The sequence below is a fragment of the Pan paniscus genome, chromosome 11, assembly GCF_029289425.2.
Source record: "Pan paniscus chromosome 11, NHGRI_mPanPan1-v2.0_pri, whole genome shotgun sequence".
Lineage (NCBI taxonomy): Eukaryota > Metazoa > Chordata > Mammalia > Primates > Hominidae > Pan > Pan paniscus.
The window spans coordinates 12,291,975-12,310,824 of NC_073260.2; the positions used below are offsets into that span (position 1 = coordinate 12,291,975).

At 44.4% G+C, this 18,850-nt stretch overlaps 1 protein-coding gene across 16 annotated transcripts in view; it reads right to left on the reverse strand.

Moving 5' to 3' along the window:
- The window catches only part of RALGPS1 (Ral GEF with PH domain and SH3 binding motif 1), a 309,604-nt gene that overhangs the window by 159,876 nt on the left and 130,878 nt on the right, over window positions 1-18,850 (reverse strand). For 14 of the 16 annotated variants that reach the window (XM_034929086.2, XM_055117597.1, XM_034929081.3 and 11 more), the window contains 2 exons: window positions 13,213-13,302; window positions 10,422-10,514 (listed from right to left, as the gene is read on the reverse strand). In XM_034929086.2, the coding sequence (XP_034784977.1) occupies window positions 10,422-10,514; window positions 13,213-13,302 (183 nt within the window). The remainder of the gene's footprint in view (window positions 1-10,421; window positions 10,515-13,212; window positions 13,303-18,850) is intronic. The other 2 variants (XM_057298633.1, XM_055117596.2) reach the window with 1 other exon arrangement.

Genomic DNA, 18,850 nt, shown 5'->3' on the forward strand with positions numbered 1-18,850 from the left:
AAAGGGTAAATGGGACTCACAAACCACGAGGTCAAAAGCCAGGAAGGTCACAAATCTTGGAGAAATATCTGAAGAAGTGGGTGGCTTTTGGAAATTTCCCATCATGCTCTGAGTACCTCGTATGTGGCACTTGTATTTGACTGATCATACCACCACTCCCCTTTCTAGTAAAGCAGTTCAAATCTGGAAGTTGTCTCCATGGAGGAGAAAAAAATTTCTCCAAATTTTCTTTATGAGGACTTTGGTGTCTTGTTCCCTTGCCTCGAGAGAATAATATTTCTTGATACATGGAAATATTTTTTAGCAAAGAGACTGTTGCTCCAAATATGTTAAAATTGGCTCAAAATTCCATTTCAATTCCAGTGTCTACTGTTGATATGCAAAGAATTTTTAGTGTTGTGGATAATCTATGGACCAATGGATTCAGCAGACTAAGGTATGGAATCAGTAAGGAAATGAACTGGAATTTTTAAAATAATTTTTTACTTCTTTGGATGCAAAATACCCATTTCTGAAAAATAAAAAACTACAAAGTCACATACCTAATATAAAATATTAGATGCAATGGAGACTATCGCATGTAACACAAGGAAAAACTGTAACTGAAATTTAGTGGTGTGCTGGCTAGCTGTCCATGTTTGTCTTTGACTAAAGCTATTTTAAACCCTGTACAGACAGAAGTTAATTTGTAGAAAATGTAGTAATATAAATAATTCCTGTCTACGGAAAGGCAAATTATGCCTCATAAAATGCTACTGATTATCACCATGGGAATACTGACTAATTTCATACCAATTTTAAATGTGATTTTAGCCTTCCTTACCTGATTATAAAAGTGTAGTACTCTAGCTTCTCTTTTGATACGGTTGTAATATCTTACTGGTTCTCTCCTTAATCAATGAGTTAAATAAAACCTTTGACAAGTATTCATCTTATATTTGTATGAGTCATGATTTTATCTTTTTAAAAAATCATCCTTGGCCGGGCGCGGCAGCTCACACCTCTAATCCCAGCACTTTGGGAGGCTGAGGTGGGTGGATCACAAGGTCAGGAGATCGAGACCATCCTGGCAAACACAGTGAAACCCCGTCTCTACTAAAAAATACAAAAAATTAGCCGGGCATGGTGGTGGGCGCCTGTAGTCCCAGCTACTTGGGAGGCTGAGGCAGGAGAATGGTGTGAACCTGGGAGGCAGAGCTTGCAGTGAGTCGAGATCGCGCCACTGCACTCCAGCCTGGGTGACAGAGCGAGACTCCGTCTCAAAACAAAAAAAAACAACAAAAAAATCCTTACACAGTTACACACACACACATATATATACAGGTATCCAATCACATGCATATGCACATACATACACAATCCTGTAGGATAATTTTCTCATTTATTTCTAATAATGTTGTTAATTTTTTTATTCCAACCATGGCAACCCAGCAGATACTCCCACAAAGACCCAAGAGTAGAGAGCTGGGAGGTTGAGATCGATCCCCTGATATAAGTTTGCCAAGGGCCCATTCAGGGTCCAGATCTGGTCTGGCGGTGGGCAGAGAGTCAGGCACCAAATATACATCTCATTTGTTCAACCTGGTTTAGCAAGGAAGAATCAGGAACACTACATAGGAAAGGGCTCTCTAGGGGAAGAACAAACTCTGTTACCCAAAGAAGGAACTGCAGGAAGAGGTAGTCCTGAAAACAAGTCTAGAGGGATTTCAACAAGCACAGATGGGGCTGGAGAGGACCCGAGGCCACAAAAGGCATGAGCACGGGCCTGGAGGTGGGCATACAAGGGATGTTCAAGGAAACAGTAGTTTGGCTAAAGTGGAGGTAAGTGTTGCTTTGCGTAAGACTAGAAAAGACTGGAGAGATGGAAACTCACCTTTGGACAAAGTGTGGTTTTGACTTGGCCATTTGGATGCCATAGGCATGTGAACACCATTTTGACTGCTTATTCTACTTTTCCAGATACTTCAGCTCAACTTGCAAACAGGGTACCAATCACAAACTGCTAAGCATGAACAGCAAATCGAAAAGAATGAGTTGATTATGGCCATGTTTTAACAGAAAATTCCTCAGGCCAACTCTAGCATCTCTTGCACACATGACTTGGGGCTCTGAGTTGCTGTGTTGCTGGTGGTAGCAGATGCACTGCTGGCCACAGCTGAAAGGTGTATGGTTTGTTTTTTAGAGTCAGGAAGTAGGTATGAAATCTTTTGGTGTTTGCTGCTAATGTCAAAATGCGTCTATTATGTCCTCAGCACTCTGCAAGACACTCAGCAGCCACCAGCTTTCATCATGTGCCACATCCCCAGATGCAAGTCTCTCTCAGAAACACGAGGACAGACCAATTCTCTCTCTCATTCTAGCTCAGTCTCTTTCCTTCACTCAGAGGCATCACTGAAATACAGGGTTGGAAATCCACATGATGGTTAAAGACTGGCTGACAAAATATTATTATCATAAAACTGAAGGTGAAATAAATGCTCAAATGGCAGATCAAAAAGAAAAACTGGTGTCAGAATGGTTGTATCTGAGCACAATGCCGCTCTGAAGGAGCGATGGCACACAGCCCCCATCCGAGCAAGGTGGACGAAGGGTTGAGGGAGAACACTAAAAACTATCTTTAACCAGGGATGTGAAAACCTTGAAGGTATGTTTTGGAGAGATCACTCCAGTAATGGTGTGAGGGTGGCCCAGAGACAGCAAGTCCCGAAGCAATGAGACCAGCTGAAAGAGGGTGACAGTTCAGGCCATAAGTAAAAGGCCCTGTCATACAAGGATGGAAGCCTCTGCCAACCCATTCGAGAATAGTCAAGAAGAGTTGAAAATATTAATAACAACAACAACAACAACAGGTAATACTTACCAAACCCTCAATATGAGTCAGGCATAGTTCTAAACATTTTTTCATGTATTTACTCATTTAATCCTCATTGTAAGAGGTAAGCCCAGGGCTCAACCCAGGTGTCTGATTTAAGAGGCCATGCTCTCAATCTCCATGCCCCTCATTTCTTGGTCTGAGGTCCCCACACCAATGCAGGTCATATGTAATATGTATTCAGATCCCTTCGCTGCATGAGGTTCAGGCTAGGGTGACAATTTCTCATAGATGAGTTTTTCCACTCATGCTCCCTTGGGGCTCTCCTAGGCTGGAGAGGGACTTTTTGATGCAGCAATACCTGACGTGTCTCTCTGATTTCTACAGGTAGCTGAATTATAGCCCCCCATGTGTGGGCAGCCGGACTCTCCTCTGTGCAGGCATTACAACCCTAGCTCCCAGCTGCAAAGGCTTATACACAGCAGTTTCTCTGAACTCTGCTCACTGTTTTGACTCTGAGAGCACTTTATTTTTAACACATGGTGACTTCCCTTTCTTGGCTTCTAATTTAGCTTTGCTTGTTGGTTTTTTAATTTGGTTGTATTTTATCCAGAACTTGTGTTTGTGTGTTTGAAGCAGGAGACTGGGAGGGAGAGGCTTATTTCTCAGTCTACCATACTGCCTAAGAGCCTAAAACACAGTCTGTTAAGAGAGTCTTCTGGCACTCACCATCATCTTCCTGGAAACCAAAGTTTGATTTCAGACACGCCAAGTGTGAGCTGTCAAAGGAACATGCAAGCAGAGGGATCTATGCAGCAGACAGCTGGAACAGGGTTCTAGGGTACAGGAGAGAGATCAGGGCTATAACTGAAAAGCCAGCCATCACTGGGGTACAGGAGGTGACACTTGAAGCTCCCCAAGCAGATGAGACCACCAAGGGATAGCAAATGGATCAGGGAAGGTGGAGAGGTCACAGCCTTGCAGAACATCCACATCCATAGCAACAAAAGGAGTCAAGAGGAAGAAAATTAAGCCAAGGGAAAAGAGATTTTTCAAGAAGGGAGTTATGAACAGTGTCCAATGTTGTAGCAATGTCAAGGAAGATGAGGGTGCAAATGTCAGCAGATTTGACTGAGATCTTCTGAGAAGCAGTTCCAAACCAGGCTATGAGGAATGATGAGGATGTGTGAGTGAGGGCTACAAATGTTGGTTTCCTCTGCATCCATCTCCTTATCGCCTCATCTGACTCACCTCCCACCTGACCAAATGCTCAGAAATGCCTCCAAAAAGCAGCTCAGGCCTATCACCACCTTCTCAACAACATCAGAGGGTGGCTACTGAGGCACTGCATCAGTCAAAGGGGGGCAAAGGGCACTTCCTGGATGAAAGACTTTGAACTCCAAAGTATCTGAATGTCATACATCTGCCGTCCTGTGATATTTGCAAAGTGGCCTTAGTTCTTTTGGTACAAGGAGCAATTCTCTGAATTGCAGAGCTCAATGACTGTGTCCCCAGATATCTAGGAGTAAGAGCCCCACTCCCAGGATAGTTCCCCTCCCAGGTCACCACCCTCCAGACCAGGTCTCCTGACCCATCGGCTATGATTTCCTGCCTGCCAAGAATTTCAATTTTCACAATGCTGCTGCAAATGAGTCAAACTCTTTGGATCAATTCAGTAGGAAAGAGCAAATCACTCTGGGAACATGCACAGAGCAAGAAGAGAATGTACGTATGTGTGCACACGTGTGGGGTATGTGTGTGTTTATGTACATGCGCACACGTGGCATGTCTAGCACCTGACTGTAATTACTGTAATGAGTGACTCATCCATATGCTAGGAATTCCATACCCTTAGATCACTCACAAAGCAGTCAGTCTCCTCTTGAGATCACTCTAATCAAAGAAAAGGTTTCATTAGCTTCTCAGTTGCTCAGGCCCAAAACCTAGGACTCACCCCTCATTCTCTTCTCTTCTCTTCATCTCGACATCTCATCCAGCACACAATCTGTCAGCTCTCCCCAACATATCCGGTATCAGCCTGCTGTTCTCATGTCCCCAGCCATACCCTGATCCTGCCAACATCCCCTTGCTCCTGAATTCTGCCCTAACCTGCTGAGTAGGCCCCCAGTTTCCACTCTTGGTCCCCATCCCCCACCCAGTTTGTTTTCCACACAGTAGCAACAGTAATTAAAAACACAAAAACCAAAGAGCAACTGGAAGCCAGATTGTGTCCGCCTCCTGTTTAAAATCCTTCAGTGCACTTGGAATAGAATCTAACTCCTCTCTCAGGCTTTCAGCCCTACATGATTGGCCCCGCTGCCCAGTCACTGCCTCTCACATCCATCTCCTCCTGGCACGCTGAGCTCTGGCCACACTGACCTCTGAGTTCCTTGCTCACAGCAAGCTGATTCCTGTGCAGGGCTTTGCACCAGCCATCTCCTCTGCCTGGAACACTCATCCCCTCATCTTGGCACGACTGGTTCTTTTTTGTCATTCAGGCCTTGACTGAAAGTACATGGCCTGAATCTACGTTAGGCCTGTACTTTAGCATGACACTAGGGAAGCAAGGCCTTCTCTAACGCCACACTAAAGCAGACACTCAGTCATTCTCTGTCATGTATTCTGCATCGCTTTTCTTCCAATTTGACAGCTCCTTGCTGATCACTTCATGTATTCAATAAACATTTATTGATCACTTCTTGTGCCAGCCAGACTAGGCACATGTTTATTCTCCCCAACATGAAAGCCCATGAGGACAGGGGCCTTGACTATGGCTTCAGGGCCTGACATTTGAGAAATGTTTGATTTGCAGAATGAATAACAGCCACACGGTGATGTGTACTCAGGAAATCAGAAATGGCTGCTACAACTTCTTGCTTAGGTTTCATGGCTTTAAGGGAGCCAATATTCCAAAGTGGTCCCAGTGCTGGGATAAATCATTACCCATCTGCATTTTTCCAGGCCAGCTATGGTAGCCTTCCTGTTTGTGTATGCAGATGGCATTTATTAAGGGCCTACTGTGTACAGGCCTATGTTCAGTGTCAGTCGGTCCTGTGCAGCTCACCCAGCAGCTAGCACTTAGCAGCCACCCATGGAGAGGCCAACAGGACGCCCTGCCCTAGCTTAATGGCCAATTCTCTGGAAGTCATCCGTGATGCAGCCAAGTGGCAGGTATCCTCCCACACCTGTAACTCCCTTCCACCAGGTTTCCCAGATATTCAGGCTTTCAGTGCAACCCACAGGGATGGCACAGAGAGCTGGCCTGCCCTGTCCCCAGGCCCTGTGTGCTAGCTGCATTTCTCTAGCCCCATTTCCCAAGCAGTGTAGGTGTCTATTTGTTCCTGCCCTGTGCCCAGCCTGATTCTCTCACAGGTTCTTGCCATTAGCAAGCCATCCAGCATACCCGCCAAGAAGACGGACTGTGGATTCCAGCAGGACAAGGCTGTGTCATGCTGGTTCTGTCACTCACCAGCTCTGGATCTTGAACAAGTCATTCTATCTCTTCAAACCTAAGTTTCCTCCTCTACAAAACAAAAACTATCATAGCACTGACCTTTGGGGATGTTATGGCTGGTTCTTCCAATGCCACCTGCACCTCCCTACTCTGTGGCACATGAGGTCTCACCAGTCCCAACTCAAAGGACAAGTGAGCAGAGAGGAAACAGCTCTCTTTGGGCAACATTTTCTATGGCCATCTCATACCAGAAATTAACATCAAAAGAAGGATGCAATGCAACTCAGGACAACACATACAATTCAAACAACAAATGTATAGTGGCTGGGCACCAAGGATACAGAGAAAAATCAACATCATCGATGAGGAATGCAGTCAAAAGGGGGAGGCAGACCTATAAACAAAACTGCAGAGTCGGTGCATGCTCCACCCTGCGTGCTGTTACCAGACAGGTGCATCAAGAATACAGACAGTGGAGTCTGCCATTCCACTGGGGCTGGGGGTGATTTGGATGAAAGAAAAAGATGATGAGTTTGGCCCCCTCTGTTTCCTAAATGTTCTATGCCAAATGTAGTCCTTGGATTAACAAGACATGTGAGTGAGTGAGAGGGGAGAGTCTGATCTAAAACAAAGGCTGAATAGTGGGTTCACCAAGAACAAGCAGCTACCCCACAAGTGACCTTGGAGACCTCATGCTGTAATCCACACAGTGTGTATCACCTCCTCTCTCCCTGACACAATACTGTGGCAGTTGCCATTCTTATTTCCTGGGATGCTGCATCTACCCACCTTTTGCTCTGGTAAGTGGCTCTCTGTAACCAGGGAAAGAGCCCTGGCTCAGCCCTTAGGACACAATAGGCAGGTTTCTCAGAATAGGAACAGGGACATGTTGTTGCCCTGAGTCCCCAGCAAGGTGACATGTAATCTTAGTTCCCTGGCATCTTCCTCTTCCCCACCAGCTAAATGCCAACGGAGGTGCAAAGACAGGAGCCAACCCAGGGAAGTAGAGGAGCAACAGAAGCCATGGTATAAACAATCAATCCAAGGAATCAGTGGCCAGAAGGCATTTGCAGGGCAGCCTTCAAAGTCCTGCTGCAGCTCTCTGGCTCATTGGCTGCACATCCCCTCCCTGACAGGCCCTCCTCTGACTGCTCTTTCTGCTGCACTCCAGCAACCAGGTGCCAGGCCAGCAGCAGCCACACCCAAGACAGAGACCCAAAGGCCCGGGAGGCACCGGTAGTCTACCAACCTTATTTTCAAGTTCCTAATGCAATACTTATGGTACAAAAGGGAAAACAAAAACAAAAATAAAAAAATAAGACCCCTCTCTTGTTTTGGCTGACAGGGGGTAAGCTGGAATTGTCTTTTTTGTTCAGTGGCGTACGGTGGTTAAGAGCATGGATTCTGGAGCCAGGCTGCTTAGGTTTGATCCTAGCCCTGCCACTTAGCTGTGGGACCCTGCATAAACCACTCTACCTTTCTGTGTCTGTTTCCTCATCTATAAATGACAATAGTAACAGTGCCTATCTCAATGGGTAGCTATCAGAACAAAATGGTTAATATATGTAAAGTGTTTAGGGGCCAGGTATAAAAGCTGACACCTGTAATCCTAACAGTTTGGGAGGCCGAAGCAGGAGGACTGCTTGAGCCCAGAAGTTTGAGACCAGCCTGGGCAACATAGCAAGGCACCATCTCTACAAAAAACTTAAAAATTAGTTGGATGTGGTGGTATGGCCTGTAGTCCCAACTACTCAGGAGGCTGAGGTGGGAGGATTGCTTGAGCCCAAGAGGCTGAGGCTACAGTGAGCTGTGTTCAGGCCACTGCACTCCAGCTGGGTGACAGAGTGAGACCTTGTCAGACAGTCAGACAGACAGACAGACAGACAGACAGACAGACAGACAGACAGACAGAAAAAGCATTTAGGGCAGTACCTGCCACATGCTTTTATCTTGGCATATGTGTGAGGAAGAACACAACCCAGATGGCCTGGAAGGGTGCTAGGTGAATATGCCCACGCCTTTGAATGGGTCCTGGGTGCAAATTCCATTCCAGGCTCCCCAAGGAGATTTCTTCTCTCTCTCTCTCTCTCTCCTCTCAATCAATCTCTCTCTCTTTTTCAGAGATGGGGTCTTTGTCACCCAACCTGGAGGGCAGTGGCATAATCATAGTTCCCTGCTGCCTTGAATTCCTGGGCTCAAGGGATCTTCCTGCCTCAGTCTCCTGCGTAGCTGTGACACAGGTGCACATTACCATGCCCAGCTAATTTTGTGAATTTTTGCAGAGATGAGGTCTTGCTATGTTGTCTAGGCTGGTCTCAAACTCCTGGCCTTAAGCGATCCTCCCACCCCCTGCTCCCCAAAGTACTGGGATTATAGGAGTGAGTCACTGCACCTGGCCTGGAGGTTTATTTTCATTACAGCAAAGAACCATCAACAGGAGTGAAGACCCAGCCACCTTGAGTAGGGCCTGTCAAGCCAAACAGAGTGGTCCTGGATACTGCTGTGACCTGCTGCTGCCCACTGTCCTGGCAGTACACAGCATCCCCTGGAGGACACCATCGCTTCATCCATGGGCCTGGCCCTATCACTGAGTGGACCGTATCTCTGCGCAAGACCCTTAGACACCCAGCCCTCTGTATTAACTATCTCTGCCTCCACCAACTGTACAGCTTATAGGGATTGTTGAGAGTTACAATATTACTGACAGTAAAGTCTAGGCATCATGAGAAGATTCAAAAATCATCCTGCTGGGTCCTCACATAGCTCCCGGCAGTCCAAAAAACAATAACAGCATCTAAGTGATGGAAAATTCATTTGAAAAAGAATCTCCAAGCAACTTTTGAAAAAAAGCCTCACTGGTCAGATGGACTTGGAATCACAGGGCTGGCAGCAACTGCTAAGACCGGTGGCTTCCAAACTTGCTTTCAACCTCCAAAGCCATTGCTCAGTTGAAATTCACCCAGAAGTCCAGTACATAAAACTGATACAAACAGAGCTGCTCTGGTGGAAATAGTGCCCAAACCGCCTGCTTGGCAGCATCTCTCCACTCTCTCAGCCCCTGGTGGCACCCAAGGCAACTCTAAGGAACCCCTGGGACTCCATGAAGCACTGATGGAAAACCAAGAATCTAGGCCAACCTCCCCGAGTTGATACGAGAAAATAAGTCGCACAGAAGTCATGCTCTGAATGGCACCTGAATGCAAACCCAGTTTTCTGACACTGGGCTAAAACTTCTCACTCCACTTTGCGAGGACTAAATCTATGGAAAACGGCAATTTAAAGAAACAAGGCTCATTTTCGATCACCTACAACATAATCCCTGAGTATTTTAAAAGCCCTTGAACCAGCCAAGTAGGAAACAGAGCCCAGCCCCACAGACTGGCAGAAAGCAGTTCGGAAATGAGTTGCAGAAGCACATCTGACAATTCCATACAGTTTCTGTCAGTTCCGTGGGATATAAACAGGTCTTAAAAGGCTTGTGCTGTGTGGCTGTGAGAGACCCCAGATCAGGCAGGCCAGGAGGTGAATGCTAATGAGCTATGGAAATAGCAATTACTTCCCCCATGTCAGCCACTATGCCAAGCGAAGGAGCATAAAGAGGCCTGAGATATTTTTAAAGTATTTTTACAGCAGAAAAACTTTCCTACAGACTCAATTATGTAACTATCAGACTCCACCTCTGAGCTGAAATTATCCAGGGCCTTAGGAAAAAAATCCGTTTTTTCCTACACGGGGGTCACAGGTTTCTCCAGAGAAACTTAGCGGTATGGCTAGTGACCCAGGGCAGCTGCGAACCATCAGCCCAGAGACCTTCCCAAGGACAGTTTGGAGCCTGCCAGAGAAAAATTCCAGCCAAGTGGAGGGCAGAAGTCATGCCGCTGACCCGGTCATCATTCATGACATGGTGGTGTCCAGGAAGATCCACTCTGGGGGCTTCTGACCCCAGCCACGTCAGCACCTTCACCATTCCCTGGTGCCAAAATGGGGCTGGGGTCACTGACGGAGTGAGGATGCCTACAGAACTGTCATCAACTCATAGTAACTCTGTTGTTGGCAAAGTATAGACAGTAAGAGAAAGGCTGGGGCTTGTGGAATGAAGAACTTCACCAACGAAATGATAGCCAAAATCAGATAGACTTAGGGAGATTAACTTACAGCCCAGGTTTTTGTCAGCCTGAAGATGGGAGCACTTTGTAATGCTGATACCACAGACATGAGAGAATGAAGGTTGTTGAGTTCTAGAAGTTTCTGAAAAAAAGATATGGAATAGATTATTTTGCTGCTATAAACAACAGAACAAAAACATGCTCAAGTGTTACCAAATGTCATATTTATGAAATTCAATTACACTTAAAAATATCTCATGTGGAAAACATAGTTCTAAGGATTTCATAGAAACCATATGCTTTTTTCCTCTTAAATTGTCAAAAGGTGAGTCTGCATCTAAAACGTGCAAAATTTCATAAGCTGACTAGTCTGGACAGAAACGTGGCACGGGGTAAGGTTTGATAGTGTGCATTATGTTCTTTTTTTAGACAAATCTGAATACTGTCCCAGCAGGCTTTTGTAAACTAAAACCCCGCCTGTGCCAACAGCATCAATGTGGGTCTTCTATGATTACCTTAACACCAGAAGGAGACAGAGGCCAAGGAAAGATGGTACCAATCTGCATAATCCCTCTCAGCTGGGAAGGCAATGCTCGGGCTTCCCCATCACTTGACCATGTTCCTTTGAACCAGACCCCAAATTAGTGAGAACATTTGGATTCAATTCAGTCTCAGACAAGTTTCTTACCATGGAGGGAAACAGAATGAGACACAGTTGAGTGTAAGTACAGAAAAATGCGACTGCTCTGTTCCTGGTTTTATGCTAAGAGAAACCTGCTAACAGGACGGGGGTGCCATTTCTCTTTCTTGGGAGTCAATGAAGTTTGGGTTATTAGGCAGGCTCTATGGAATCAAAAGACCTGGTTCCAATCCCAGCTCCCACTACCTGTGTGTCCTCATCCTTAAAGTGCAGAAGGCAATCACGGCACTTCTGCTACATGAGACAGTACATATCAACTGCCTAGACCAGTGGCTGGTCCCAGAGCAGGAGCTCAGTACAATATGAGTCTCAGCCTTGTCTTTCCCCACCCCTGTCACTTAAGTATTTCCAAGCTCAGTTGCCCCTTCCTCTAATATGTCTTTCCTGACTGTGTCCCCACAGAAGTCCATGCATATCTGTAGCACACTGGATTGTACTTGCTTTTTACTTGCCTCTCTCTCACCCTGGACTGTGTGTTTCCCGAGAGCAGGGACAAAGTTTTGTCTACCATGGTGTCTCTGGTACCCAGTACAGTGCCCAGCACATTGTAGGGCCTAGTGAAATGCATAAAGAAAGGAAAAGCCCTTATACTTAGTCCTCACAACTCTGTTCCTACTTGGAAATTTCTCTGTCACCACATGAGCTAAATACTTCATTTCATACATCTCGTAACATTCTCTAATTGTTTCCTGTAAGAATAGATTCTCTAAGTGAACTGAATTTCATTCTATGTATCTGCATTGTTATGCCTGTCACAGAACTTCTTTTTAGAGCTGAAAGGGCTCTGGAAATTATCTAACCCACAGCTCTGGAAATTATCTAACCCACCCCTTTCATTTTATAGATGGGAAAACCAAGGCCCAGAGAAAGGAAGGGGCTTGCACAAGGAAAGACCCAGGGCACAGAGCCAGCATGACAGTCTGCCACACAGAAAATGGCAGAGATTAAGGAGGGATCATTTTGAATTCCATGGGTGGGCACCATAAACACATTTCCAAACTGACAGCCCAGGAGGACTGGAACCACATCCTACTTTCTCTTGTGGCCCAGAACAGAACTGATTGACAGCAACAAATATCATTAAGCCCAGCACCAGTTCCAAGTACTTCAGGAGAATGCATAGGAAGTAAATGTGGCCACTGCTCTTAACATAAATAGATGATGCACTTAACCCGCCCATGAGGGCCAGCAGAGCAGCTTCCCTGAAGGCAGAGAGGCACGACTCCGATTCCTGCCCACCACTGACTGGCTATGGGGCCCTGAGCATGGACACTTCACCTCTCTAAGCTCTCCTTCCTCTGCAAATGGAATAATAATCATGTGAGCACTGAATATGATGAGGTCAGTAAAGCAGGTGACCATAGCATGGTGCCTGGCTCGTAAAGGGCAGCTTTCCTAGGACCTGGGTGGGAAGACAACACATGCACACATGAAGCAAGCAGCGAAACAGCCAGCACGATGCTGCGGCTGAGAGTCAGACAAGCCTGGGTGGTTGAAACCAGTGTATGGGGAGGAGCTACTGGGCGTGACAGTGGTCCAGGATGGCCCACAGGATGGCATAGCATTCCTAGAGATAAGGGAAGAGAAGGGAAAAGGTGATTCCCAACAAGGACGGAACCTATCAGGCCAGGGGGCAGGAGGTGGGGATGGGGGGCTGCAGAGTCATCTGGCCCAGACCTGAAGCTCAGTGGGAGGTGGGTGGGGTGTGCTGACTGCTGACAATATTGTGCAGGATGTAGTGATATCACAAGCATTGAGCATTGATGCTAACTAAAATCCATCAACCCCCAGAACTGGCTAAATCTAAAGTAGGAGAATGAATGGATTCCAGGGGCAGCCTCTGGGTCCTGCCTTGCGGAGAGACTGTGAAAGTCCAGGTAAGGAGAATGGCTGGCCGCTAAAATTATAGGGTGTGGGGCATGCTGCCAATTTGCGCACAAGGTGCTAGGGGGCTGGTGAGCACCCAGGCAGGTCTAACAGCTGGCTCTGCCTAGGGAAGTCAAGCCACAGCACCCTGTTTGAACTGTGCCTGGCAGGCCCACAGCAAAGCAGCTCCCAAAGTACTGAGGAAACATATTTTTGGGGAGGAGGTGTGGGAGAGAAGAGGGAAAGGAAGGAAAAATAATAATAAAAAGCTTACCTTGGCTATTTTCACAAAATGGCTGAGGATTTCTGCCCTTATTTTTAAAGTCTGTGCTGTTAGAATTTCTCGTACAACCCAAAAACTGACCTGTAGAATCAAATACACACACATACACACATACACACCAGAAAAGTTGTTAATTGCTGGACCACCCGTGTCCCCCTTGCCCACCGCTGTTATGGGACTTCCAAGAGGTCAGGAAACTGGGAGAGGATAGCCTGGGGTCACATGAGTTAAAGAGTTCCTCTACAGCACCCAACCCTGCAAATGGGCCGTGTTCTCAGCACCCTGTCTCCAGTGCACACTGCAGTGCCAAGAGAAAGCAGCACTTTCCTCGTCATCCCAGGGAGCGCTGGGCCTCCGTGACACGAGTCTCAAGAAGAGCTGCTGGGAATCCTGAGATGAATCAGACTGAATTCCTGCTCAGAAGGATCCCAGTTGTGGGGAGATCATAGATGACGGGTGGATGAAGGGACAGATGGACAAAGAGCCAAAGGGACATGTATATTGGTAGGAACACTTGTGAGGTCCATATCCCCAGCCAGCCCTAAGATAAGGAGGATTCATCAATATTTGCACAATTTTAACAAATTTAATTTTTTGGGAGAGGCCCATCCCATAATGTAAATGATATGGAAGTATCTCTTTCAAAGTTCCATAAAGCAATGCATGTTACAGGGCATGTTTTCCCGGAGACAGCATGCACCAAAAAGGGTATGATGGTAGCTTTGGTTCAGAAGCCCATTCATGCTTGACCTCTCACATACAGCAACAGCCCGAACCCCTGTGTCTGATGGTGGAACAGGAAAGTCATCTACCAGAGTGGAGCTGACTCACATGGCACCTCAATGCAACGGAAGAGACTCATGCCAAGAAATGCTGGGAAGTGGCTAGCTCTTCCTGTTTATGTTTCACTTCTGTAACAACAGTTCTATGTGAAACACGGATGCCCAAGAGTGCAATGACAGCACTGCAAAGAAAGGTGGAGAGCCAGGCAAAGCACGGGGCATAGGGAGAATTAAAAAGAAGGCAAGGCATCTAAAACCCCTTAACTTTATAGGGAAAAATATAGTTAAGGATATTCCAGAGCTAATAAAACAAGCTTACTGCTGCAATAAAATGTATTCTCGTTATTGAAATACCATCACTTTTCAAATAGAAAGCAAAGAAAGAGAAACCAAGAATCAACAATGTGCTTTTTATATTAAGCAGGAGTATTATAGAAATGTTTTCTCAGTGTAATTATCTGTGGTTGCCTCCAGGACATGACTGGGTTTCCATAGAATCATTTTTTTCCAAGGAATTGCCCACAATTAAGCTCAGACTCAAATATTTACTAGCCAGTTACAGAAAAAAGTTTTTCTAAATACCAAATGGGATGCCCATAAACCTTATATTTTAATATGTGTACATTTTTATGGCATATTATCACACTCAAGTGTGATAGTTTACATGTACAATTTAATAGATTCCTGCATGTCAAAGAATCACACGTTTATGGCATATTACGGAACATGGAAGCATTGACTCTGGAACTGCAGCCCATGTTGTGCAGAGGCAACTCTGAGTCAACAACTCAATTCAGCAGAGTTCCATGAAGCCCCTTCGGTGTGTGGGCTCCAGGCACTGGGAGCCCAGACCTTCCTGAAATTGAGGTGACCAAAGGAGGAGGCAGAATCCTTAAGGAATCGCTGTATTAGAAGGCAGCTGGTAATAGTGGCCATGGAAGAAGTTCAAACAGTAAACCAAAGTATGAGAGAGGTAATGACAGAGGAAGGCTTCTCGAAGAAGATAGGCCTTGAAAGATGGGTAGACTTTAAACAAGAGAAGACTGAAGTGTGGCCATATGTCCCATGACCAGGGACGGCTGGATAGGCTGAAAGCACTGGTGTTGCAGGAGTGCTGTGGGTGGGGGTTGTGAGTGATGATGAGGGTGGGGAGGGAGAAAAAGACCAGATTGGGTGTGTGGTGAGGAGGGGAGGACTGGTGCAACAAGGTGAGAGGAAGGAGCTAAAACACTATGCTACACAGGGACTTTCAGAGGCTTCTGAGAAGGGTGATAGATGAGATCCTTTGCAAGGATAGAGACACCCATTAGAAAACTGATGCAATGGTCTCAGTGAGAGATGAGGAGGTCTGAGCCAGCGCCATGCTGAAGGAGATGGGAAGAAGAGGGAGATAAGGAAGACATTACAAAGGTAGAATCAGCATAGTTGTAAACACTTTTTTATTTTATTCTCTTTTCTAACTACAAAACTTAAGTTTTTAACTTCAGAAGTTTGATGAAGAAAACAAGGAATAAGAGATAAGTACAAAAGTAAGTCGTAAGAGATAAGTACAAAAAGACAAATCTCAGTCTCACATATAGACCAACATCATAAACACTGTGGTATGCGTCCCTCTAGTCTTTTTTTCCTTTTTTTTTTTCTTTTTTCTTTTTTGAGAGGGCGTCTCGCTCTGTCACCGAGGCTGGAGTGCAGTGGCACGATCTCTGCTCACTGCAACCTCCGCCACCTGGGTTCAAGCGATTCTCCTGCCTCAGCCTCCTTAGTAGCTGGGATTACAGGCATGCACCACCACACCTGGCTAATTTTTGTATTTTTAGTAGAGATGGGGTTTCACCGTATTGGCCAGGCTGATCTCGAACTCCTGACCTCAGGTGATCCACCTGCCTTGGCCTCCCAAAGTGCTGGGATTACAGGCATGAGCCACCATGCCTGGCCATCTTTTTTTTCTCTATATAGAACATGTTTGTCTCTTAAAACTAAATTGGTGTATATTAATTATATATCACAAGATTTTTATAAGTGAATATTCTACAATTTTTAGCAGCTTCCAAGTATTTCATCATAGAGAAGTATCATCATTTTCTTAAATAACCCTCTACTGTTGAACAGGTTATTTCTAATTTTGTTGTAATAATGCTGAGATGAACATCTTTATACATATGTTTGTACACTTTTTATTAAGGTCCTCAGATAAATTCATGTAAAGTGGAGTGAATAAAAGCGTGTGTACCTGTTTTCAAAAGTATATGTAAAAAAAGTGGCCTCCAAAAGGTCTATTTGTTTACCCATCAACAAGTTGAAGCAGATCCATGTTGCCATACACAGGCCAATACCAGTTACTATCAGTTTTTTTTTTTTAACTAATTCGATGGGAAAAAATGGTATTTCACAGTTTCAATTTCACATTTCTTTCATGACTATTCAGGTGTTTTTTGTTTGTTTGTTTTGCTTTTTTTCAGTTAACTTTTTTTGTTCCAAATATTTATAGGTCATTTGTATTATTTGCCTTCTGAACTGCCTGCACAGGTCCTTGTGAAGAACTATCTTTCTACTGGGACATCTTTCCTTCCAACCTCAAACTCCTGGGCTCGAGTATCCTCCCACCTCAGCCTGTCAAGTAGCTGAAACTACAGGCATGCATCACCACACCTGGCTTTTTTTTTTTTTGTATGGATGGGGTCTCACTATGTCACCCAAGCAGGTTTTTTCTTATTATTGATTGATAAAAGCTCTTTGTATATCAAATAAAAATACATGTTGTGAGTCATATATTGTACCAAGAGCATGTAGACATTGGTACTCTTATACATTGTTTGGAGGAATCGAAATCAATAACATTTTGAAGAACAACTTGAACATATCTTTCAGGATGTTTAAGGTATAGTCTCCCTAGAATATTTACCTTACAAAAATACAGAAATATAGAAACACAGATACACAAGGTTTCATTGAAGCACTATCTACAATTTTTAAAAGTCCATTGATAGGGAATTGGTTACACAATTTACACTACCACTTCAAACTCTGCAAGGAAGTCACTAAGCTCAGCCAATATTTAACAAGTGGGAAGTTACATTCTACCTTCTTGAGATCTAATCTACATAGATTATTTGAAATTCTTCTGCATGAGAGATTTGTCGATTCTTCCACATTTATTTATATCAGTATAGACTTGTGGATATTTATTTTATACTTTGGGTTACAATCCAATACTATTATTTATATGCTGCTCAAATTGTTCCAGGTTTGGCCTTTGAGAGTTCTTTCAGTTGGCTCCTGCATCCCTTTGACACAACCCCTGTATTGTTTTGGTTTGTTAGTTTGAGCACTTCCTTACCTTCTGGCAATACAATATGCAACAGGCTCATCTTTTATATTTCTTGCCTTAGTCTTAAAATTAGTCATTTCTCCAAGGAACGTTGGTTCCTTTTATCAAATAACAGTATTAGAAACCAAGATTAGCACAAAACAGGTATGAAGTATGCTTGCTGCTACTGGGGTATCATCGTTTCTAGGTCCTCTCAGCTGGCAGAGCCAAGAAATTGTGTGTGTGTGTGTGTGTGTGTGTGTGTGTACTAACCCATGCCTATACACATATCTGTAAAGATTTCTATATGTAACCATCTATATCTGTATTAAGCTAAACATGAGTTCATACTGATGTCTCCAACTGTAATCCATTACCACATAGGTCGTTCTAGCCTCCTCACACCTGGCTTATCTGTAATTTCCCACTCCAACAGTGAGAAACTTGGTTCCCACCATCTGCCATCCATTTCATTATACTCTCTTATATTCATCTATTTCTTATATTGTTTGATTCCAGTGCACAGGGATAATGGTTTCAGAATTGTTACCCATCCCCCTTGGGAAACAACTTTATCAAATGGAGTATGGTGTTTATATACAGTTCCTTTGTCCTTAGCCTTATAGGCTCCACTCTATTACAAATTTACGTAGGTCAGCAAAGTTTTCTCTCCCTGTCCTCAGTGAGGTTGTTCATACATTTATAATAGATTCTTTTGTTACATTCTGCTATAACATTTTGTAATATTATACGTAACAAAATGTAACAAAGTGTTACATTGATCCCTCAAGTTGAATTTTAAAAATTTGCATATATTAAGGTTTCCTCTTGGTGCTATAAAGTTCACAAATGCACTGTGTCATGTATCCAACATGACAATATCATATAGTTTCACTGCCTTAAATAAATAAATAAATAAAAACCCAGGCTTCACCTATTCAGCCCTCTCCCCTTTCCAAAGCCCTGACAAACACTGATTTGTTTATCATCTCTATAGCTTTACCTTTTCCAGAATGTCAAAAAAGGAAATATAAATGTAGAAGTATAATCATGTTGATAACTTGATTTATGCTAGCAAGAACATTTTCTTTGCTTTGTAATAAACCAACAATAATGATTCAGAAGGAGGAAGAAAAGAGAAAAGGCATCCTCCATATGCAACCTTTCAAGACTGGCTTTTTTCACTTGGCAATATGCACTTAAGATTCATCCATAACATAAAGATGGGAACAACACACACTGGGGACTATTAGAGGAAGGAGAGAGAGTGTGGCAAAGGCTGAGAAACTACCTATTATTGGGTACTATGCTCACTACCTGGGTGACAAGATCATTCATACTCCAAAACCTCAGCGTCATGCAATATACTCATGTAACAAACCTGCACAGGTACCCTGAATTTAAAATAAAACATGAAATTATTTTTTTAAAAAAAAGATTCGGGCCGGGCACTGTGACTCATGCCTGTAATCCCAACACTTCGGGAGGCCAAGGCGGGCAGATCACCTGAGGTCAGGAGTTCCAGACCAGCCTGAGCAAC